Source organism: Neodiprion lecontei, chromosome 1 (genome assembly GCF_021901455.1).
Source record: "Neodiprion lecontei isolate iyNeoLeco1 chromosome 1, iyNeoLeco1.1, whole genome shotgun sequence".
NCBI lineage: Eukaryota > Metazoa > Arthropoda > Insecta > Hymenoptera > Diprionidae > Neodiprion > Neodiprion lecontei.
Window position 1 is genome coordinate 5,302,871 of NC_060260.1, and position 25,185 is coordinate 5,328,055.

The window sequence follows — 25,185 nt, forward strand, 5'->3', positions numbered from 1 at the left end:
TATTAATATAGAATTTTTTGCTTCTAACTAGAAATATGATTTAAAAAATCGTAATCTCAAATAGTAACGAAATATGTGCGCATCCGTAGGTAGGATAGGTAAAATATTTAAATTTTTGCGAAACAGCTAAAAATACATATAACAAAGGTCGGGAGTAGAACAGGTGTTTGAATGTTTTGATACAGATGGCAGCGGATAGTAGTATCTGGGTGGCGCTCAGCTCGTGGAATAATTTCTTGTCGCTCTCATTCCTCGTTGGAATATTGCTCGTGCTGTTATCTGTTGTGTTTTTGGGCTGTAACTGTACGAAAAACATGTCCCTTTGATAATAAATGGTTGAAAAAAGCTCAAGGTGTAGACATGGAAAAATCGGTTCGTGTTTAACCGTGTAGTAATAGTGACGATTGGATGAAAGGCAGGTGTAATTTAACGGGTGGATGGTAGGCTCGTGAATTAATAGGATATCGATTTGCCCGCACAAGTGCTGTGCTGGCTGTAACGCACACGACCGAGCAACTAGGCAGCCATGGACGTCGATATTTTTGGGGCACAGTCCGTACGGACATTGAAATATGACCATTTAACATCGTCAAAGGCCTGATAAAAGGCAATATGTTGGTAATCAGGGTCGCGAGTATAGCGAAGTAGTATTAAATAAAGAATAACGCGAGGGCGAAACTCTCGTACAACGGTGGTTCGTAGCTAGTGTTGTGTTTGTGTGTATTAATCGTCCGGTGCATCGCGTTTCGTTCCTTGTTCCCTCGGTTCCTTGTCCGTGATAAAGTTCATCGTACGCGAATTGCAACGTGAAATATATATTGCTGAAAGGATATTGAAAAACGAAGAATTTAATCCAACGCAGTCTTTGTCAAAACCCATACAATGGAGCTTGGAAGTAGCATGAGTTCAGGGGCAGTCGCCTGTCCCGTTTGCACTTTGTATTTACGCGAAGGTATAAGCTTGCAAAAGCATTTGGATACTCACCCCAAGGAACAGGTAATCGAAGCTCTGATCAAGGCGAGCACGTCGCCAGCGCAGCAGCCTCAGTTGAACCTTTCTCAACCGGCACAAAATCCCATCCATTCACCACCGAATCCTGTGGCTTCTCAGTCGCCGTACCCTGTAGGGCCAGTATTTGAATGTCCTCCGGTAGCCCCGATGATGTCACCTCAATTTGCCTCCTTCAGTTATCAACAGTTTGTTAACAACGGGACAATGATGATACCACAGTACGCGATGGCGCCGCAAGCCAATCAGATGATGCAAATGCTGTACAATCCCTACGGTATGTATCAACAGCAACAGATACCAGCGGTTCAGATGATCGCTCCTATATCGAATGTACCAACAACGTCGAGAAGCAGACCTATGGTCTCTGTGGCTAGTGACAGTGGCGCCAGGAACATCATTCCACCTTTAAATAGTGCCGAACTTGAACCAAAGCAAATTTTACCCGAAATTGAAGCAGAACAGGTTTTACCTGATGTTGAAATGTCGGTAGGTTCAATGCCTTTGTCCAGGGAACCAACGGTAAGCACAAATCAGCGGGAAGGTGAGGATCAAAGTGATCGGAATCAGGCACAACAAGGGCGGCACGATTCAATCCCTCCTCATCAGGATGGCAGTAGTCGAATTGAGTATGGAAATATTGTGCAGAATTCAGCAATGAGCAATAGTACAGTCGAGGATGACGGCGATAAGGGAGAAAGCGTACTACCTGACATAGAGGATACGGAATCGACCAGACCTACACAACAAGTTCCCATACAGCACGAACACACGCAAACTCAGAACAGTGAGGAATTTACTCAGAACTTTGAAGGGGATTCTGAAAAGGAACGTAACAGTCGATTAGCTATTATTGAGATTGATTTAGATGCAGAAGATAATAAATTAGATAATGAGGAACAGAATTTGACGGAACATCGTGAGAACATGGTCGTTTCAGTTGAAGAAAGTATGCCTGTTGCGAGAGTCAAGGGATCGAATGAACAACCTGAAGTGGAACAATTGGAGCGTTTGTTGATAACCATAATGGATACTGAATTCAACGTTGATTCGTTAAAGAGTAAAAATGAGAAGATTGAGGATGAGGAAAGAAATGAGAAAAGCTGTGACCAGGAAGTTATTGTAGGTGATAGAGAAACTAGCGTGATACAAGAAGTAGCGGCAACTTCCAACATAGGCGGATCGAGAAGTTGCGTAAAGGTACCGGAGGCTGATCGGATTCGAGAATCCTTTGCTCTTAACAAAGACAATGATGACCGTCATACATCAGTTCAAACGGATGGGATTGAAACTTGTGCTCAAGAGGCTAGTACCCACTTTGCGTATAGTTACAAAAATAGCATATCTGCTCCTGCTTCGCCGGCTACTCAGAAGAGCTCTTATCGGCTTAGAACTTATTCGACCCGTTCGGAAATGGGATCGAATGAAAACCTAAGTTCTTACCCTGTTGGTTTTGAGGCAACAACGCTACTGGATGAGGAGGACAATGAAGTGGATGAAAAACGAGACTTCAGGGATAACTTTGATGAAGAAGACATGGAGATTGATGAAATTACCAGCCCTCATACTCCATTTACAAAACATAATGAAAATGTTGAGTGCGTCAGGTCTCACACACCATTGTCAACTTTAAGCGGAATCTCTGGCCTTAGAGTAAGAACCGATCTCAGCAAACCTTGTTCGCCAGCTTCGACACATTCCTTTCAACATCTTGACACAAATAGCCTTTGTCCAGAAGATGATGCTGAAGAGATGATAGACCCTGCAACCGAAAAAGATCCTATAGATTGTATGCAACTTCAGAGGGAAGTGGAACTAATGGAAAACTTGAAGAATATTTCACAGAAATTGCAGCCAAATCATGTCTACCATCAATCTGTGATAACTGAAAATCTCGCCACCTTCGCTATTGAACATCACTCTCAGAAATCCATGACTATCCACGATCGTTACACGGAGATAAATCGTAACAATACTGATAATCTTTTAGACTTATCTGAACCATCGGAACCAACGACAAGTACAGATTCGAAAAACTTCCAACCCGACAAGTCTATTCTTCACAAACCAACTGCAGAATTGTTGAATATCAATGAAGATGCACATCCAGGACCTATGAACGTACTCGAATTTGATGGACTTCAAATTCTGGTCCCTAGCACATTCATTAGTGAATCTTCCCAAAAAGCGGTCAGTGCAACAAGTCGACAATCTATGGTAAGCAGCGAGGGTGGGGTGGAGGCAGATGAGGAAATCAAGAGCGTTAACATGAGGGCGGATGAAATCATGCCTCCAAGGGGAGAATTATCGGAACAAGAAAGCAATGGATGCCATGAACCTTCAGCATGGCAGGTAAGAGAAGATCGAACCTTGAAGGGATAATGCTTTTATTATGTAGTGTGGGAGATGAGGATATTTTCATCTTAAATGTAGTTCATTATCGATTAGATTAATTACCCATATCTGACAAATGATTAACAGGTAGTAGGTATTTGTAAGAATTTGATTATAAAAATTTCCGATTTATAATATGACAAAGATTTGATTCTATTTAAATTTCAATAATTATTGATGAAGTAATTTAAAGATGAATAATCAATAATTTTCGTTGCTGTAACAACTTTCCTATTTCGGCAGTAACTAATCAAAAAAACAGTTGTGTCCTATAGGTAGATGTATAAAGGTTTTTTCAAATAATTTTTAATTTGCTCGGCCCAGACCACAACTGCTATAATTGCAAAAATAGATACATCCTTTTGCATGAAATTAATAAAATAGCACTAATTTATTCAATGTTACTTCTGGGTTTGTGTTTTAAAGAAATTTCACTCACATCACTTAATGAGAAGTAAGTTCTTACTTGAAATTTATTTTTGCCAGAAAAATTAATTTTTTTTTTCGGGTGTATTGATATATGTTTTCCAAATCTAGTTTCTCTTTTGACAGTTTTTTATGTTGAGGAAATTGTAGCCTGTATATCCATTTTACATTTCTTACTACAATTCCGATCAAAGTCATGTAGCTTATACTCAGTAATGTACCTTTGTTTTCTGTTTTTTAATTTCATATCTTGAAAACAGGTTTCTCGAGATATTTATTTCTCCAGATATTGTCAAGTAATTAAATGTTGCGTTGATATAATTTCCTAGCAAAGCTGTACACATCATTTTGTGTTTAAGCTGTTGAAAATTCATTGTAAATTTCTTTTTGCCAGCAGTTGTACATGGGTCAGGAATCGTCACGGATGTCGACGTCCTACGATTTAATGGCACGTGAGAGTTGGGAGGAATCTGAGGGATCAGATAACGAGATTGGAGGCCCTCTTTTAGACAGTCGTTCATTGGCAACTCATTTCACTTCCAGTCTGTTTCTGGACCGTGATAGAAAAACTCCTACAAAGCGATCTTTCAAGTGTCCGCATTGTTCGGATGTTTTTGATTGTCCGAAAGAACGTAGAGTGCATACAGGGACTGTACATAAAGAAGCAGGACCTAGCAGCAGCAGAGATCCCATGGAGGAACCTGAAGTTAAAGACATAAAATTACTAGACGGACGAATGAATGTGTTCGACGATCTCTTTGTTCCAGGGCTGCATGTGCAGCAACCTCTTCTTCATCAGCTTCAACCAGCCCACCATACTCCGGATCTGACAAAGTTGGAAGTTGATAGGAAGATTGAAAACTTGATTGTTCCAACATCTATTGAAATCTCTTGTTCGATTTGTGGGCAAATGTTTAATAGCGAAAAATCATTGCAAATACATCATAGAAGGGTACATGTTTCCGAGAGTAATAAGCGTGTGCGGGAGAGCGCTAAGTGTCAAACATGCAACGAAGAATTTCCATCGGTTGTTTTGTTTAATACACACTTGAAGATTCATCCCTTGGAATGTGGTCAATGCGGTAAATATTTCTATAGAAAACAAAACTTCAAACTACATATGAAACGACACCTTGGAATAAAGCCTTTCCCTTGCACTGTCTGTGACAAAGCATTTCTGACTAAACAAAAGCTGGATGAACATACCAACGGTCACACCGGTAACGCTCCTGTCAAGTGTAACTTGTGTAACGAAACTTTTAGACGTTATTCGAACTTAACTCAACACAAAAACCGGCATCATTTAAATATAAAAAAAAAACTAAAGGACTATATTTGTCACTGTGGTGAAGTGTTTCACACAAAGAAAAAATTGGCTTGGCATAAAGAAACGCATGACGAAAAACCGAAGGCATGCACTTACTGTAATGAGAGATTCATTCACATGGCCAGTTTAACGCGACATATGCGGAGAGCTCATAATCGTAGATTTGTTCCTGATGCTCAAAGGGAAAATGAAAATGTCGAATGTCCTATCTGTAAATGTATTTATTTACGCTCATCCTTGGCGGTGCACATGCGAGTTCATAATGGAGAAAGACCTTACGAATGCCAAGTTTGTTCTAAGGCGTTCAGCACAAAATGGAACCTACAACTGCACAAATGGACCCATGCTGCGCGCAGTACAAAACCTTTCAAATGTAACCAATGTAGCGCCGCCTTTTATCGTCACAGCGATTATACAGCTCACATGAACTCTCACCGTAATGTACGACCTTATACATGTAACTACTGTGGAGCACAATTTATCCGGAAATATAATTGCCTACGACACGTCAAGGAACATGAAGAGAACAAATCGTACACGTGCGATATTTGCAACAAAACTTTCCATCGATCTTACTACCTTAAAGAACATTTGCGAGTCCATTCTGGCGCCAGACCATACACGTGTCATATCTGTGGTAAATCTAGTAGTACCAAGTCAAATCATAATAAACATGTGAGAATTCACCATGCAAGGGAACCTGTAAATACCGAAAACTAAAGGACCCAAGGTCCACCTTTGGAACAGCATTATGCTGTGTCGAATGGTCTAAAGTACTGGGTCTATATTATTTATTTAAAGTTTGGGTCACTATACGCCTCGTTTCTAGAGAATTAATTATATTGTTGCACATTCAAGGCAAGGTGAATCAAACATTCGCCAGAAATTAAGCGCTGAGCTCTCATCGGAATTAGAGATTTATTTTTTCGAAACTCGGAATATTAGATCAAATGATTCTTGATATAACAGCATGCTCAAATATGATCGCCCTGCTTAAAAAATATTTAAAACAAGTTTTATCAAGAATATTATTTGCTTATTTTACAATTATAATCTAGTAGTAATCTGTATTTATAAATTTTAACAACTATTCTTCGCTCCAAGCATGGAATTATCAAAGTTTATTTTTAATCAAATTATCAGCCACCAATCATTTTTACTCTACTCAATCAAACGTCTGCCAGTCCTATTGCGTGATTAATTTTCAATTCCACTAGTTTGAGAAATCTGAAAGCATATAATGCACTTTCAAATATTCGAATTTTAATACCATGTCTAGTAGATACTATTAGTTATTATTTTTAGCCATGAAATAACCTGGGGTAAAACGAAATCGGCAGTGTGATAGAAAAAGAAATTTAATCAAATATAATGAAGTGTTAAATATTATTTATTCAAGGAATTGACCAATTTTTGTGAGTTGCTTTAGAAGTGGTCACGAATGGTTCAACTTTGATAATGTTATGCTCTGCAAAAAGATATATCTGCTGTGATAATTCCATACCTTGAAATGTGGCCCTCTTTGACCGACATTGAAATATCAATGTTGAATCACATACTTAAAACTTGGCTATGTAGTATTAGAGTGTCAGGTAAGGTTCTTTGACACAGGCCACTCTGAGCGACTCACAAACAGAGGTGGAAGAATAGAGGGAAATTGATTGTGATGGTAATCTTTTGAGTCACGATAGAGTTAAAACTCAAAGATATGCATACTAATATTTCATTAAATGAATCTGCATTATACAGTGATTTTTCCTGTATAATATATACGTACTTGTACTATTCAACCTTTAAGGCATTATTCTGTTGTAAATTTATTTTTTGTTTTATTTTATGTTGAGCATGATTGACGTCTCATGAGATTTAATATGTTACTTTTTATTTTGAAAAACTTGCACCGCAAGCTAGAAAAAACTAGTAAGCCAGGGCGAATGACTGTGATACGCTTCATACTTTTATTTCAATGTGTCTGGTGCACCCAGACGAAAATTGTTAGTTGAATTTTAAGAATAAGGAAAACCTTGAAAAAATTTTTGATCGTCCGTAAAAGTTAGTGAAATGCATTATCAGAGATTTTGGAATTCTTTATATCGCTGTGACAATTTTCTTTCCTTGCACGATAGCTTTATGCCTTGGAATCAGTAGATTGGATAAAAATGCGTCCCTAGTACTAAAATCAATGTTTATGAAATTTGATCAAATTTGCAATAAATTTGAAAATTGAATATGATACTTAGATAGGACAGGATGTTTTGTTACTGCGTTATGATCCGACAATCTAGTTTTGTAGGTCCAGTGACTTAAGACCCTAACTACTTAAAATAATAAATATTTGTTAACAAAAGTTAACTACCTATTACCTGTGTCTCAGAGACTCAAGTAGACCTCTGACAAATAGAGGGCTACACAGTGAAACACGTTTGCCAACTAATAGTAATTAATTATTACGTAAATCTAATTAACCGAATAATATTACATAATTATCAAAACTCTTTGATGTGTCAATCGTTGTAAGTGGTTTTTTTACAAGGAACTATTTTACATAAAGAGTGCATATTGCAAGTTTGCGCGTCGGTGTCCAGTGTACTAAGTGTGAAAGGCCTGTATTGAGTTGCGTATGATCTTACATAAAGGGTCTATTATTTACTATTATTAAGATTGAATTAATATTAACTATTACATTTAATAGTTATAAATCTTAGTTGTTATTCTTCTATATTTATATATTTTGCAATCATTAAGGTGATTTTTATTGGTAGTTTTTTAATACCAAGACTGATCGATGTTGGTGCTCCATATTACTCCTAAATATCAGCGGTTCTTCTTCATTAAATCGAAAGTTACTTCACCCCACGTAGATTTCAGTCAGTTGAAAATCAAAGCAAATCTAGATTTTTTTACGATACTGCTTCGCATCAGACTATTGATTGAAGTCAGTGATTCGTTCAATGTCCAAACTAGTAGTTAAGTTTTATATTTTAAAGAATGAATAACGAGAAATGGTTTAAGTGCGTCATTTTGATCTCTATTAAAGATAAGAATTAATTTCTCAAGGTGCATCTGACCTAGAATGATTGGCGTTTGCACTAACGCTAACAAGCAATCTACTACAAATGGTTGAAAAATTCACAGGAGTAATATGGAGGTAATTTCCGTACTGCCTGGGTTATATGTTGACTGTACTTTTGAAGATGAGTCTTCTTAGCGTGATTGGTGTAATTAAATTACATAAAATAAGCCCCATGTCATTACAGAGCTTCAATCAAGCACTTGCAATAATTCTTCTCAATTACTATGACAATTGGTCGAGATTTTTAGTAAACACGTCAATAAATATATCTGTTCAAAATAGAAGAGAGAGAATATTTTGATAAATATAATTGGTTGCATCTCGGTTATACCTTGGTTTGTAAATGATGTCCTGGATTTTAATCAAGCTTATTTTTGAAGGGGTCTGTATATCTGCAATCCCCGTATTTTAACAATAAATAAGACAAGCGTGTATGTATATTTGATCTTTATTGTGTAACTTATACATCATGGCACCATGGCCAGAGTTTTTACACAACCCACCTAGAGCCAACATCGTAGTCATCCAAATGTGCAATTGTGTAGCTAAGCAGCATGCGCGTTAGATTAGACGCAGTACTGTATATAATGTAAATATGTACATCAATTATATTTTATAATAGGGCCAATCAATCACCCGGCAATTGAATATTGTATGAAACTTGATTCATGCTATACGAAGATACAGATAGGATAATTATTATCATTAAACAATTAATAAATCAACATGTGTACACCTTAATAAAAGTTATGTATTGAGGTACGTTTCTTTGTAAATAAGTTTCTTCTAACGTTGATCTATTCATATATAGTGTTTGATCACCATGTTTTCATATCCTGAAAATATCAAGGATGAACATCAAACTATTTACTAAATTGAAACATTCTGCAAATTATCCCGAATGACGGTAAAAATAGTACAAGTATATATATTTTACATTTTATAAACGATTTAATTAAGTATAATACATGTTATTCTTATATCTGTTTCATCTCGGAACAGATATTTTTGCATTTAAATGCACTGTCAGATTCAAATTTGAACATATTTTCCAGCCTCGCCACTATAGCGCTCAGATCACAGGCGGCCATCTTGTGAAAATTGTGGAACAATTGCTGGCCCCTCGATTACCGACAGAAGACAGAAGGGAATGTGCGTCGAGAAGTCGGGCGCGTCAGAACATCCGCTCTGTAGTTCGCGTCGGTTCGCATCGCGATGCAGTTATCGTATATATTCGGCGCGATTGTTTTGTATATAATTATACTGTGCTCAGTGCCATAATTCATTTGTAAATGTTCTATTTATCTAACAACTTGCTCGTGTTAAGCGAAAGTAAATTATTTCTCAATAAATAAAAGTGTGATGTAAAGGTGCGTAGTTGACCAGTAATGAATCAGTACGACGAAATATAATTTTTCAAGTGCTAAACATTTGCCGATCGCAGTTTGTTTTATGCAGCTTCTTGGAAAAAAAAACGACACGTTATTTGCTCTGTAAAGTCTCCGTCGACATCTTTGTACCTTTTCTATTATTATACTTCGATATTTATGTATCGGATTTTATGTTAACTGTAACATTAACTTATTAATTACGTAGTATATCCGTAATCATCTAACTGCGATCAGCGATCAAAGTTCGATTTGAAATGATACGAACCTATGTTTACCCGGACGCATTCATGAATATCACGAGTTACTTATTCCAATGTTTTGTTGCTTTTGTATCCGGCTGATTCGCCTAAGTGAAACTCATATGAAAGATTTCCACTTATTGTTAAGGTGAGAAATTTTACTGTTATTTTTCATGCGTCAGTTTTTAGACGTTTATAAAATTGCTATTGTCAGTTATTCGAATTATCTTTCGGCTACGGGAAGTAAACTGATTTTCGGTCATCATTTTAATAATTATGTACGGAGATCGACGATAATGTAAGTGTTTGTGGTTCAAGCGATCGGAGTATATGGAAGTGAACTTTTAGCATCGCACAGGCGGTAACCGAATGGATGTACTCTATGGGTCAGCCAAAGTAAGTCTAGCACACAATTTATTATTTACAATTTTCTGGCTTACGACTCTAAATGACAGACCATGCATGCACAAATATTGTTGCGATGATTTTGCGTTGCCTTAACACCGCGTTTATATCGTCCATTTAGAAGAAATCAAATTTCGAATGGCTGTGAAAAATTGTGCGCCTGCTGATACGCAACCAAGTACAGACATGTATATATAAGTATATATATCATCCATAGAGATATATCGTCACCCGATACTCTACTTCATTGTCGATAGTAATCAAAATGGAAATAGCTTAATTAATGAAACCATAGACTTATATATAAAACAGACTGAGCATTAGGTCGGAGCGAGTGTCCCCTGAACCTCGATTCCCCCGTTTTTGGTGCTATCCTTGTCTTACATCCGCAGTTGATACTGCCATCTCTTTCTAGCGATCTCGGGGTGGGGATATGTAGGATGGCATACCTGCAACTGCCCCTCACTTGCCTTTCTCTTCCCCTCTAAGCGCTTGGCTCAGAAAACCCCATAAGAAAGAAAGAGACAGCATCAACAACGTTAGGCGTTCCAGGGGTCGAGGGAAATGGCCGGGGTGTTCAGTCTACCTTATAGGTATATAAGTCTATGAATGAAGCTTTGTGTTTATGTTATTGTGCCTTGTGTATGCCTACGCGTGTGTCACTGCGATGAACCAATTTGAACGCATTCATTCAATTGTTTCGTGCAAAACGTGAATTACGCAGATTTCTTGCGTTGCCGGTACCTAGTTTGCAAACTGTTTTAATTTCGCGATACACCGGACTGCTAGTTGGACTTGGACATGTCCATACCTTTAAACTTCAACGATACAAATCGATATAGCACGATATTTCAATGAATAATGATATCGAAGGAGTTATACTAGGTTGAGAGTTGTTTCTACACGTGAAGTCTGTTATTGATTAACAAGTGTATATTCGTACGTGTCTCGGGATAACACAACCTAAAAAATGTCATCTAAACGGAAGCCGGACACCCAAGTGCCGGCAGAAGAAAGCGATTTACTTTCGATTCGGCCGCTTGGTGCCGGACAAGAAGTTGGAAGATCTTGCATTATGCTGGAATTCAAAGGAAAAAAGATAATGCTGGACTGTGGAATACATCCAGGTCTCTCCGGCATGGATGCTCTTCCATTCGTTGACTTGGTAGAAGCCGATGAAATCGACCTGCTTCTGATATCTCATTTTCACCTCGATCACTGTGGAGCCTTACCTTGGTTTTTGCAAAAAACTAGTTTTAAGGGACGTTGTTTCATGACTCACGCGACAAAAGCTATATATCGCTGGTTGTTGTCCGATTACATAAAAGTCAGTAACATTGCCACGGAGCAGATGTTGTATACCGAGTCTGACCTAGAAACTAGTATGGATAAAATAGAGACGATAAATTTCCACGAGGAAAAAGATGTCTTCGGTATTAAATTTTGGGCATATAATGCTGGCCACGTTCTTGGCGCTGCTATGTTCATGATCGAAATTGCTGGTGTTAAAATACTGTACACAGGTGATTTTAGTCGGCAAGAAGACAGGCATTTGATGGCTGCCGAAATACCAAACATTCATCCTGACGTTTTGATAACTGAATCCACCTACGGAACTCACATTCATGAGAAGCGGGAAGATCGAGAAGGAAGATTTACTAATTTGGTACACGAAATTGTGAACAGAGGCGGAAGATGCTTGATTCCTGTATTTGCCCTGGGACGAGCACAAGAGCTACTGCTAATCCTGGATGAATACTGGAGCCAACACCCCGAGTTGCATGAAATTCCCATTTATTATGCTTCGTCTTTGGCCAAAAAATGTATGGCAGTTTATCAAACTTACGTTAACGCGATGAACGATAAAATACGGAGACAGATAGCAATTAACAACCCTTTTGTATTCAAGCACATATCAAACTTGAAAGGGATCGATCATTTCGAAGACATAGGACCTTGTGTCGTTATGGCATCTCCTGGTATGATGCAGAGTGGCTTGTCCAGAGAATTATTTGAGTCTTGGTGCACTGATTCGAAGAATGGAGTAATAATCGCCGGTTACTGCGTAGAGGGGACTCTGGCCAAAACAATCCTCTCCGAACCCGAAGAAATTACAACCATGTCTGGTCAAAAATTGCCTTTGAAAATGTCAGTGGATTATATATCATTCTCAGCCCATACCGACTATCAACAGACGTCAGAGTTTATTAGGATTTTGAAACCACCACATGTTGTATTGGTTCATGGGGAACAAAATGAAATGGGCAGATTAAAAGCTGCTCTACAAAGGGAATACGAGGACGATCCACACACCATAATGGAGATACACAATCCTAGGAATACAGTGGCAGTAGAGCTGTATTTTCGTGGTGAAAAAACAGCAAAAGTTATGGGAACTTTAGCTATGGAAACTCCAAAACCTGGACAGAAGTTATCAGGTGTTCTGGTGAAAAGAAACTTCAATTACCACGTACTGGCGCCTTGCGATTTATCGAAGTATACCGATATGAGCATGAGCCAGGTGGTTCAAAGACAAAGCGTACATTTTTCTACATCGTTACCGGTATTGAAACATTTGCTAACGCAAATTGCTGGAAGCATAGAAAATATCGATGATAAAAAGATGAGAGTATTCAAAAATGTTGATGTTATTGTAGAAGGAAAAGTTGTCACAATGGAATGGATAGCGACTCCTGTAAACGACATGTATGCAGATTCAGTTTTGACTGCAATATTGCAAGCTGAAATGATGGAACAACCGCCGAAAACACTCCCTGCACCAACGAAAATGGACCGAATGCATTTCAAGGAATGTCTGATAGAAATGCTTCAAGAAATGTTTGGTGAAGATTCGGTACCCAAAATTTTCAAAGGCGAAAAACTATATGTTACAGTTGATGGTAAAAAGGCTCACATAGATTTGTTAAATTTAGAAGTAACAAGCACGGAGGATGAAACCTTTCAACAAATAGTCCAGACTGCCGTTTCCAAGTTACATCAGTCATTGGCTCCGCCATGCGATACTTTATAAATTTTTACATTTACAACCTTGTAAATCTAATTCATTAAATATTCCATATCGGATCGATATTTTCAACATGCAATTTGTACTTCTCTTTTCCTAAACCAATAGATTTAAATTATGATACATAGCTAATAATTTTAATTGTGTATATTTTTCTACAAATTCAGCAATACAAGTTGATTCGGTGATAGCAGCAATATGAAGATTAGTAAATGCTGCATTAAATATAATTGTTATTAACAATAGTTGTATAAAAATGAACAATTCAATTTTTATCATGATTTTTTCTGTGTACAAAAATTGATCCATCTATATCGCAATGACACGAATTTTGCATGTAAACTTACCACTATTATTCAATGTTTTAATTCTACACAATTTATGAGATCTATTACACTTAAATAACCTATTTCAGAAGTTTGAGAACTTGACATAAATAATATTTACAATTAGTGGATCTTATAAAAGTTGTGATCATTTATAAAATATTCGTAATTAAATTCTTAACATATAAAAATTCGCAAAAGCGAAAAATATATAAATTAAAATAAATAACGTCTTTCAACAATTAAAAAATACATTCAGATGATTCTATGGGCTTCTGAACAGTGTATTCTGTTAGACTGCCCCACGTCGGACCAACTCTGATTTTAACAGGCAATGGAATTGTTAGCTGATATGCTTCTTCCATTGAAATTTTAACTATTGCTGCAACACGATCAAGATCTGCGGCATTCACCTGTAAGAGTATCATGATTATTTACCCATTTTGATTTTATTCTTGTGCAACAATTCATCCTCATGCAGAGAATTGTAACGGAAAAAATGACTAGTATAACTGACCTCGTATAGGAGTTCGTCGTGTAGTTGCAGAACTAAGTAGGCCCCTCTATTCTGCGAATCTTTGCTGCTCCTTAGTTTTCTAGTTTTCATTTCTGAAATGACTCTAGATGTATCTGAATACTCTTTCTGCAGTCTTTCATCTATTAGAACCATAGCTTTTTTAGCCAAGTCCGCTGCTGAACCTTGAATTTTTGTATTCACTGCTTGTCTCTCTGCTTGAGCTATAGTAAATAAACGTTCGCAGTAAATTGGAAAAAAACTCGCAGCAGAGAAAATTTGTCGCTACTCACATCTTTCACTTTTTATCTCACTATTTAGACTCGGAAGTAATCTGCGCCTTTCCATTAGAGTCGTTACATATCCATTTTCTCGGCTTTCGGTTATCACCTGATTAAGCCAATTATTCACGTTTGGATAAGTTCCCATAAAACTTTCCATGAACCTGCTTGCTTCTAATTCAGTAACTGATAATTGCTTTGCCAAAGCCCTCGAACCCATGCCATAAATTATTCCATAACAAAGCTGTTTTGTGCGTTGACGCATATCATCATTTACCTGAACAAACAAAGCATACATTGATTACTATAAAAAATCAAATGTGATATTACAAAACCCGTGCTTCATGTAGTTATTGTTGAAATCAGGATGTTCTTTCTTACCTCAGACGGCTACAAATCAAAAGTCATTTCAAAACAGAAATTTGTTTGCCGATTGAATAATATAGAGAAGATCTATCAATTATTGGCATAGGGGACTGCGTCAAAGAATTCGTACCTCATTTATGGTTATATAGTTCCACTGCGCAGCAATGTTCTTGAAAATGTCAGAATCCTTTTTCATTATTTCACACAAGACGGGATCTTTTGAAAGATGTGCCAATATTCTTAGCTCAAGTTGACAATAATCTGCTGATAACATGATATTTCCACAGGTGGGAACAAATGCCATTCGCATACTAATTACATAACTATTATTTTCAGAATTAAAATCTCTTGGAACATTCTGTAAATTTGGTTCGTGCATTGATATACGGCCAGTGGCTGTACGTGTTAGACAACACCCTCGAACTCGTGGACCTTGTTGCACCAGGTTTAATAACGGAAATACCATCTGAAAAGAAAACATGCTTAATGTTGTGTAAATATTATCATTGAAATTTGAGCAATTTCTTGTTGAAACAATAGACTAACTTTTGTCTGCGTTGTATTAAGTTTCCGCCAAGACATAATTTGTTTAGATATTGGATTATCGCAATTTTCTAGTACGGCTTTATTTGTGCTGACTTTAACTCCCTTGTACATCCCGAGAACCTGTGACAAGTCATGGGAAATATTAATAATTTTGTTTTCGCAATAAATTTCGTCCATCAAATTAATAATCATGTCACTTTACCTGTGCCACTTCTTTAGAGGAGGTGAAACTAAACTTTCGCCCAGCTAACGAATATGCTCTTTGTTCCAATGATGACATTTCTTCTTGGAGAACGGCTGACAGCTCTTGAAGTGATTCAAGATTTAGACCTATTCCTGTTAGTTCCATACGAGCCAGTGTTGATACCACCTTGGTTTCCACATCTGTTGATAGAAATTTAAAATTACTCAAGTAATATTGAATAGAATTTATCCAGCGTATTCAGTTTTTTAACCGTTATCTATGGTCTATGAACGCGTAGTGACTCTGCAAATCAATTTTCAGCTATCTAAAAAGAAAATTTCATTACCTTCAAATGTATTTAACAATGTTTGACTCTGCTTGTGTAACTCTTCAATAAGCTTACTCGTAACATGCCATGTCACAGTTGCCACTGCAGCAGCTTTATGTCTATCGAAAAAATAATCATCATTTCCGGAACTGGTTCCAGCAGAGCTTTTTAAAGAACTTGCATGTTGTAAGATAGTAGCACCTTGCGGAAAATACATCTTAGCCTGCAGACAAAAAAATTATGAACAGTGATAAAATCATGTTGCTGAACATGAGTAGAGGTATATGCAGTATGCTGATTCAGATTTTATATTTTATTTCATTTCTATGATGTATTATCTACGTATCTACATACAACATCGTTTACACCTTACCATGTCGCAAATGTTGCTTTCGTCAGTCTCAGGTTGTAGTAACCATTCTGCTACTTTTGGATCAAGGAATCTACAGTTGGGGGTAATCTTACAGCATTGATGAAGTTTTTTGTATACTTCCTTGCTTTCGTAGCAGCGTACATTTACCGATGAATCTGTGAATACGTCTCGTAAGAGTTGCAGACGGTCTTTTAATGTAATACTTCCTTCTGAAAAAGGATAGAACAGAAAATTTTCAAACCAAGAGTTCATAATATTAGAATATTTAGATTTTTTAAATGAACGAGTAATATTTTATTAACAAAGCAATAAATTTTAAGGAGTCAAGAAGGATATTTATATAAATCCGGTAAAATCCGTACAGTCTACTTACCTTTTCTATTTTCAAAAGAGATCCAATAAATAACATTTCTGCCCCAAGAAATGGCAACTCCGTTGACAACTGTGTCTAAGTAAACACAGCTTTCATTTTTCTTAAACTTATTTTTCATTCTGCTTGCCGATCCGGAAACTAATTTACTTCCAATACCAATTGTATCATTTACAAATTTATTGTGAGCCAAAGCTATCGCAATCTCAGTCTTCTGCTTTAATTCGTTACTGAATAATTTGAATATATTGTCATTCAAAGTTACGTTGATGATGTCTAAGACATTCCAATTCACTGTTTGCTCTGAATTTAATTGTTCTTCCCTAACGTCAGACCTTAAACACCTTTTTTTGCATTTTTGTAGGTTTTCAATCTTCTGAACGATAAATGACGAATTCACAGTTCTTTTGTGCAGGTTTTGAGTTGCTCGCATTCTTTGGATAGGAGAATCCTCCTCTGAATTCGACACAACACTATCTGTACTACAATTCTCTTGATACAAAACTTTTTTAGCGCTAGCATTGCCGGTTCTTATCAACTCAATGTTCTTGGTTTTGATGGCATTTGACTGCCCGTTACACTTTGTAAGTGTTGAATTGTGCTGCTTTTTATTAATCATAATTCTTTTTGAGGATTCCAGTTTTATTCTGGTTCTACTTTTTGTGGTATTCTTAATAGATTCCAAATTCTGTGATGCTGCAATTAGATCGTCTGAATCTGACTTATTTGATCCAAAGGATAGTCTCCGATTATGACTGAGATTCAATACGTTGAGAACTGGACTACTATCACTCAAAGAGTGAGTCTCGTTAAACTTACGTTTGCGAGTTCCCGAATTGTCTATAAGTTTTACATTGCGTACATTTTGTATGTTCGATTTTAAGGAAATGGATTTCAAGCGAGTATTTTGCATCATTGGTGTTGCTGCTATTTCATCACTGATGTCAAAATCATTAGAAGTCATTTGAAGATTTAATTTTTTTTTTCCAGAATCTAAATTTGAGGCATTATTCGATTCCTTCAAATGATCCCATGTAGTGCTGTTCCATGAGAAGTTAATTTCTTCACTGTTGAAAATATGATTATTCAAGTCTGGATTTTCAGTAACTGCACGATTTTGCATGGCATTTGTATTAGATGAAAATTTGACTCCAGAACTACTGGTCTGTTTCACAATTATCTCTGGCGTCTTTCCTTTAGTTTCTATTGCAGCAATAGGCTTCTGTAAACTGATGGACGGACTATCAATTGCAGAACATTCTGTGCCTTTAACTTTAGTGATATCTAAGGATCCATAAACATTTTTTTCAAGTTCATTGCAGAACTGCGAATCCAAATATAAACTATCTCCAAATAAACTGGGACTTCGTGAAAGTGATACTTTCTTTTCATCATTGAGTCTGAGGTCTTTTTTACCTTGCTCTGAGAATGATTCTGGTCTGAGACTTTTTCGTAATTCTTCACTTGACTGCTTACTAGACATTTTTTCATTAAATGATAACCACTCCAAGGTAACGACTGGCGAAATACTCAATTTGAAATCTGGCAAAACCATCTTAGCAGGACTGGACTTTTCACTGATTTTATTGCAAATATTCTCACAATTTTCCTGTAAGTTTCTTTCAGTAATGTTGGTTTTTGTGTCATCTGGACCATTATTCAATATTTTACTCTTACTCCGCTCATTATCTGGTGTTTTGAGAGATTTTGGGGAACCAAAAGTCGCTGTTTCACTTATAATCTGTTGAAAATTATCACTGGATATCGATGTCACGCTATCTTTAGCTCGTATTTTTCGTTTCGCGCCTAGAAGACTGAATTTGGGCTTATTTTTAACGATTTCATTCACATGCTTTTCTCCTCGCGTTATCTTATGATTATTAAGTTCCGTCTGCATTGTTTCCCCCTGTAACTTGTTTCGTAAATCAATTTCTTTGTTACGGATATGATGAGTGATTTTTGAGCCATCCATTTTAATTTCCCTGTATTCTATTCGATGTGAATGTAGTTCAGAAATAACCGTCGACACGACATTGCCAGTTTCGCAATTTTGCGTTTGCTGTATTGCGTCCACTGAATCATTGTCAGATTTCCATACATCTTTTATAGTTTTACTATTCTCTGTGCAATCCTGTGAAGTAGCATCTTTTGCTATTGAACTTGCCGTTCTAATAGGTGCCGGAATATTCATAGCAATTTGATTGTTTATTTGATTAATGTCATGATCCTGAATAGCCGATGCATTGCTCTTATCGTCTAATATTGTTCCAAGTTTGTTTCTTGAAGTCACATTATCTTGTTTCCAGTGTACTTCTGTGACACCTAATTCATGCTGTAAGGAAAATATTAAGAGAAATACTTCATTGCAGAACGTGAAAAAAACTAACGAAGATGAACCAAAATAGCACAAAAATATGTGAAACTACAACCTGCACTAAAGTACGTGCTTCTTGCACCAACAAGACTGCTGCTTGGTATGGAGTTAGACCATCTCTTCCAGTAACAAAAATACTTCGTACTTTATTTCTCTTGGCAGCATCTAATACGTGTTCACCATCTTGTTCTTTTTCGCTAAAAGTACAACAAAATGTTGGCACATGTAAAATATACTATATTTATAGTGCAGAGTTTGTGTTACTATGTTTCACACAAAAATATGTGATCAGCTGTGACGTAGTAATAATTAGTAAATTTTCATACCTTTCAAAAGGTAAAGCTTTGTGTAAAGCACGTTCAACACAGAGTTCGTCAGCAGTAGCTAGATCCGCGACACACTTAATTCCCTCTTTGTAAAGACTTCTAGCACGAAGACCATTGAGCATTGGGAGACGAAGCAAGTCCAATAATTCTCTGCAAACGCCAAACTGTAATCTTGCTTGAAACTGACAAAATAACAACTCCATGCAATCCCATCCTAGTTGTTTACAGAATTGTGTCACCATTCCTGTAGGATAGGAAAGATTAACAATATATCCAAGTCAGTTTTTGATTTACATTTTTTATTTTCATATACTATAAACACATCGCTGTTCGAATGTAGATATTTAAATTCTGAGAAAATAATAGACGCTGTCACTTCACCAGGAAGATTTTGTTGTACGTATTTTAGATTGTGACGTAAACGTTTCAAATTCCTTGAAAAGTTAAAAGTTAAGGAACTTTATAGTATTTTGATAAATACCAGCAAATGTCGAAGCGGATTGTTGTAAGCTTTGCAAAACCCCTCGACTGCACCCATATTTTTCTGACACAGTGGTCAATGGCATCTCTCTTACCAAATCATGTAGGGCTAATGCAGTAAAGAATCTTCTGTGTATATTTTGCTAAAACAAGATTTGGTTCACAGATAGTAATTCGTCAATTGTTCGTTCAGTCGTTGGAAGTAAGTAATTCTGCAACGAAACACTTCGTCGTTGGTTTCTAATTGTACTAAACGAACCAGCAGTTTACAATTACCTGTTTTCCATGCTTAGCAATTCCACGAATAGCTGACATGACGAAACGCTCTTCAATTCCTACCATTTGTCCGACTCTGCGTTCACATTCGGACAAAGATTTCCATAAGTTAAAAAATATCATCCAATCTATTTGACCGGTTAAACTACCAGAATTAAATGGAGTCACCAGATATATAATGTGCAATTCTGTTTCAAGAACGAAACATTTTCTTGCTCTTTGTAATTCTTCAAACAAAAATAATCCCTCTCCGGGCGAAACTGATGACGCAAGACAGGCTTTGCCAAGTGCTGTTGCGACCCACCGTTGTTCTTTCTCTTTAGTTTCTTGAACTCTGTTAAAAAAACAACCACATACATCGAAAATATAGTTCTATTGCAATGAAATTGAGAACTTGAAATCAGTTAGCTGCATTCCACTCACGTAATAAATTCATGCGTAGTTAAATAGTCCATAGCTTCTTTTGTATGAGTACCAACGTTATTTTCGGGATTGAAACTAGCCAGCATGCATCTGCCATAAAGGTTAATATCCACAGGTGTACAGGCAACTTCACTTGCCACAGCTTCTAAAAGTGCTCTAATAAGTGGTCCCGAACCTTCTAAACAAGATTCTACTGGATCTAAAGGTGCTGACAATAAACTTTCTGCTGCTTTTTTTTCATTTGGCTTACATATTAATATGCTTTCACCTATAATAAAACAAGTTACAGAAATTAATTCAAATAGGACAAGAAGAAGAAGAAAAAACAGTTAGTTTAACATGTTGACATAGCAATGTATGTATTACAAACCTGCAGTGTCCTTTCCCATTCGACCAGCACGTCCAATCATCTGTCTGTATGTTAAAGTATCGATTACTTTCCCATGAAACATTAGCGATCTGATAATTACTCTTCGGGCTGGTAGATTGACTCCACTACTCAAAGTTGACGTGGCTATGAGAACTCTGAGTGATCCAGTTCTGTAGTGTAACAGGCGAGGATTTATAGGTGTGAAATTTTTTCACTGTTACGTTTATTCAGATCGCTACATAATGTAGCGATATGACCAAATACGAAATAATACCTGAAAGAGCCTTCAATAATGTCGCGCTCATCCATGGTAAGACCTGCATGATGAAATGCGACACCAAATGAAACCGTGCTCTTCAAGATATCATCCAAACCAGCAGGGCACCTTTTCAGTTGTGACAGTGTTTCCTCTATTGCATTCGAATCTAATTGGTTCCTAAGAATTTTCCCCAGGGTTGTTTCTTCGCTACCTAAGATAGGTAACATTAAAGAAAAAGAATATACCCAGTGAATACATGACCTTGATTTTACATCATTAATAGGTCATAGGTAGGTGACGAATTTTACGTAAATTTGACATTAGTCGAAATTTCTTGCCGCATTAAAAGTTAGATAGCGAAGTCAAAAATAGAGATAATAAAATTTCCCAAGCGGCGTTTTAATGGGGAAAAAAGTAAGGCTTTCTAGGGATGGTTGAATATGGAGGGAAAAAAAATGGTAATTCTTTTTGACTTATTTCAAACCAATTTGAAGGATGTGATCATGAAAATTCGATTTCACTCTTCTTAAGGACAGGTCTAATGTCCATATCAGGTCATACAAAGTCATCCCTGCTGAAAAGAATATCTTGTCATTTACTAATCGTGTATAAAAAAAAATTAAATTGAAAAAAACTTTTGCATTCTCTATAATTTCAGCAAAACTGAAGTCCATCTTCCAGATGTAGTTTTAGAGAACAATTGTTTTTTTAATGAGTTATTCAGAGTCTTATCCGTTATATCCTTTTTCGTAGATTGTGCAACATTTCAAGTTTCATTATATATAGAAGTTACCAAATAATTCTGTTATGTATTTCTACGTTGAAATTATAAGCGTATAGTAGATCTGTATAATGTATTGTACTAAGCTGAAGATTTAAGTGTATTGTATTGCCTGATTTTGTTGTGTGAGGTATACATCTGTGTTCCATTACACTACAATATATCTGCATGATATAAAGTAAATGTCATCACAAAGTCATATTAAAGCCATAGTTACGAATAAGAAAATAAACCGTCCTTATTACATCAGTGTTATGTCAGATTGACATTGTTTCTATGTCATTTTTTTACGTTAGTATCTGACGTAAATAAGTGCGAAATATTTATTCACATATGACACATTCATGATATTGAATGACATCATGTTGACATCAAATTTACATGAACGTGTTCACTGGGTACCTAATAGATGGAAAAATGTTAACTTGATTGAATATTATACCGAATGTTGAATTTCATGAAAGACTAACCCAACTTGAAGAATATTGCAGCAACTTGATGGGCTAGTTTCTCACACCAGTTTTTGGTAGGACAAAATATCAATGTACTGTGTCCATCCGATATGGTTTCAATGCAAAGTTGAAGAATATTGTCCGAATCGTTTGGTAGTTCAGGTGAAGGATCTAACTCTCTTAAGGGTACGAATTTATTGTCATATATAGTTGTGCGTACCTATAAATACGAGTATCTTTAGGGATGGTTGGTGATAAAACATAAAGCTTTTTTTGATTTGAAGAAGACTAAAATTACCTTGTATTGCTCATTCAGAGGGACAGGTCTGAATTCTGTGCTGAAAAGCTCTGCATCCAACCATTCAGCTAAAACCGAGAGATTCGGAAGTGTAGCTGACATACCAATGAGTTGGATTTTCACATGCTCTTCCCTAAACAGCATTGCCATGTATTAAGTGGTGACGAAACTCACAACCGCTGTGGGTTTAAGTAAACTTTGTAAGATAGAGTAAAAAAGTATAAAATACATGTTCACCTTAGAGTCATGTATTTCAGTTTTGTTAGCAGCAATTCGAGCAAGTACCCGCGATGCGGATCTCCAAGTAGATGAAGTTCGTCAACAACTACGGCTCCTAAAGATGAAAGATCTCCTTCTTCCATTAATCGGTTAATTAACGAATTTGCTTTTTCAATGGTTGCTATTGCTATATGGGCAGCAGCCAGCCCTCCTGCTGGAGCAATACCTCCCATGAAACCTTCAACTCGAATTCCACTGCTCGATAGCAAATCCTGAAGAATTATAAATTCAACACATTTTTCATGTATCATTCCTCTATAAATTTATTATTAGTGAAATGCACAAGTGAAAAAAGTTTGACACTCACTTGAAAGTAAAACATTTTCTCTCGAACCACTGAGACAAATGGTAGGATGAAAATTACTTTCTTTTGCCGTTCTAAGACCGTTTTTATGACAAGCATTTCTGCAACAAAAGTCTTCCCTGCTGATGTTGGTGCGGAATAAACTAAGTTCTTGTTTTCCTCGAGCACTCGGTAATTGGATAAACATTCCACTTGCCAGGGAAACATCTTTGTCATGCCTCTCAATTCATATTTCTGAGCACAAATTGATCAGAAAAGGTTCACAGTGGGTAATCAATTCATTGATTCAACAGAAACGTGCATTAGACAATGCCATAATTTTACTCAATATGATTAGAAACGATTTCAGCCCAATTAAAAATCTTCATTTATTTCCAAGTGTAAAAGTTGTAACAAATTCTTTGCTCGAAACGTAGACGAACAGAAATAATTCTAGTATGATCATGATCGAGAGTAATTACTTTATGTATGATACCACCAAAAAATCTTATCATTGAGAAAGAAAGAATCATTACAAACCTGGAGAATATCTGGTGGCAATCCCCATGCAGATAATTTGCAACGATACTGTGTGTTAACTATGGAGTATTCGCTGACTGACTCAGGTATCGAATTTAAATCATTATTTACTGGTTGTGCACACACTTGTAACAGGTCATTGAGTTGCCCACTTTGAGTTCTTTTTTCAATCTGCACATCTTGGGTCTTCTTGTTGACCATGTTTACTAGATTATTATTTACAATTTTGTCATTGGATGATGAATGTATAAAATTAACGTCATTCAATGCTGTGTTATTTGAGATACATTTTTTCCGCAAGCCTCTCACGTTGGTAACTGCACGTGAATTATTGTTTGACCTCTCGTCAGCTGAACTTTCGACTATGAGAAATTCTTCAGATAACTTGACAAGATCTTGTTTGGATAAAGATACTCCAACAGATTCTTTTCTGGAACTTTGACCTTTCTCGTTGTATAAAAATTTATTATTACCACTCGCGTCTTCAATCAAATCAATTTCATTATTTTTCTTTGACTTAACATTATCGTTTCCACAAATTATTTTACTTGGTAAACCTGAAGTGTCAGCTTTGGATAAAAGTATACTTTCTTGAAAATATTTCTCAATATTGGTATCATCATTCGTCACCAATTTTGCAGAGTAGTTTTTGCAAGGCGGATGATTGTTTTTTAAACGACTATCAGTCAAATTCTCTTTTATTTCTTGAAGACGAATAAAAAATGGTTTACAGTTGCGTAAATTATCCGCTTCTTTCTTATTTACGGTATTATTCTTTGTATTGCTGCAACATTCAGCTTCTAATAATGCATCCAAGGTCTGCTCCCCAAATGAGCCTATTGTCGTTCCGCTCATTTTGAAGCAGACACGTTACATCGATATATTTACCGTGGTAACATTATCTGTAAAAGAAATAAATCAATCTAACTGAAGTAGGTATGTTTGTTAAGTATTCAATCCAAAAGCTAGAGAATTTTTCCAGATAATTAGCAATACTCCTTCATTGTCTTTTATTGACACATTGACATGCGGTATGCCATAATAATGTAGCTATTCCCTGGTCATTGTCATAGTTTAAAATAAATTTCAGTCTCATTTTTAGGTGAATTACTTCTAATGATTGTGTACATTCAAACCGTTGAGAAAAGTAGTTGAAAACATAGGTTATATCAGACAAACGCAGATGTCAACGAAATTCAGTAGCGCTGTCATTTCTGTAAGTTGTAAAACTAAATTACATTTACTAAATTATTTTTCACTCACCTCAGGATTAAGTTAAGAAACATTATCGTTCGTTCACACGAAGTTGATCGTGAATCGGCATACCGAATGACTGAATGGTAAACAATTTTCCATTCGAATTTAAATCCAACAAGAATTGACTACAGTTCCACCTACTGGTAAAGCCGAGAAAATAGCGAACATTATCACAAATTGTAGTTTTTATACAAAAGAATACTCCAATCCC

General features: G+C 36.4%; 3 protein-coding genes across 5 annotated transcripts; 2 read left to right on the forward strand and 1 right to left on the reverse strand.

The window, feature by feature from the left end:
* The first annotated feature begins 214 nt into the window (after positions 1 to 214).
* LOC107223771 lies at positions 215 to 9,962 on the forward strand. 3 transcript variants are annotated; one of them, XR_006905293.1, is made up of 3 exons: positions 216 to 3,360; positions 4,223 to 9,135; positions 9,284 to 9,962. XR_006905293.1 is itself a non-coding variant. In XM_015663571.2 (2 exons), the coding sequence occupies exons 1-2, from the start codon at positions 883 to 885 to the stop codon at positions 5,873 to 5,875; spliced, it is 4,128 nt and encodes a 1,375-aa protein (XP_015519057.1). In that variant the 5' UTR covers positions 215 to 882; the 3' UTR covers positions 5,876 to 9,150. The 3 variants fall into 3 exon arrangements, 2 of the variants coding, with proteins under 2 accessions (XP_015519057.1, XP_015519055.1); XM_015663571.2 differs by lacking the exon at positions 9,284 to 9,962 and having other exon boundaries at positions 215 to 3,360; positions 4,226 to 9,150; XM_015663569.2 differs by lacking the exon at positions 9,284 to 9,962 and having other exon boundaries at positions 4,223 to 9,150.
* A 796-nt stretch (positions 9,963 to 10,758) lies between these two features.
* On the forward strand, positions 10,759 to 13,360 carry LOC107223763 (cleavage and polyadenylation specificity factor 73). The gene has a single exon (XM_015663559.2). It carries the CDS (start codon positions 11,234 to 11,236, stop codon positions 13,292 to 13,294), a length of 2,061 nt encoding a protein of 686 aa, XP_015519045.1. The 5' UTR covers positions 10,759 to 11,233; the 3' UTR covers positions 13,295 to 13,360.
* A 96-nt stretch (positions 13,361 to 13,456) lies between these two features.
* On the reverse strand, positions 13,457 to 25,121 carry LOC107223752 (DNA polymerase theta). Its single transcript, XM_015663544.2, has 22 exons — positions 24,981 to 25,121; positions 23,718 to 24,619; positions 23,202 to 23,432; positions 22,853 to 23,106; positions 22,616 to 22,748; positions 22,336 to 22,537; positions 21,100 to 21,295; positions 20,826 to 20,995; positions 20,456 to 20,723; positions 20,033 to 20,366; positions 19,758 to 19,899; positions 19,277 to 19,520; positions 19,006 to 19,147; positions 16,580 to 18,908; positions 16,207 to 16,415; positions 15,852 to 16,056; positions 15,524 to 15,705; positions 15,322 to 15,441; positions 14,906 to 15,241; positions 14,422 to 14,686; positions 14,132 to 14,352; positions 13,457 to 14,027 (listed from the first exon to the last, which is right to left on the reverse strand). Exons 2-22 carry the CDS (start codon positions 24,570 to 24,572, stop codon positions 13,857 to 13,859), a joined length of 7,209 nt encoding a protein of 2,402 aa, XP_015519030.2. The 5' UTR covers positions 24,573 to 24,619; positions 24,981 to 25,121; the 3' UTR covers positions 13,457 to 13,856.
* Between the last annotated feature and the right edge of the window lie 64 nt (positions 25,122 to 25,185).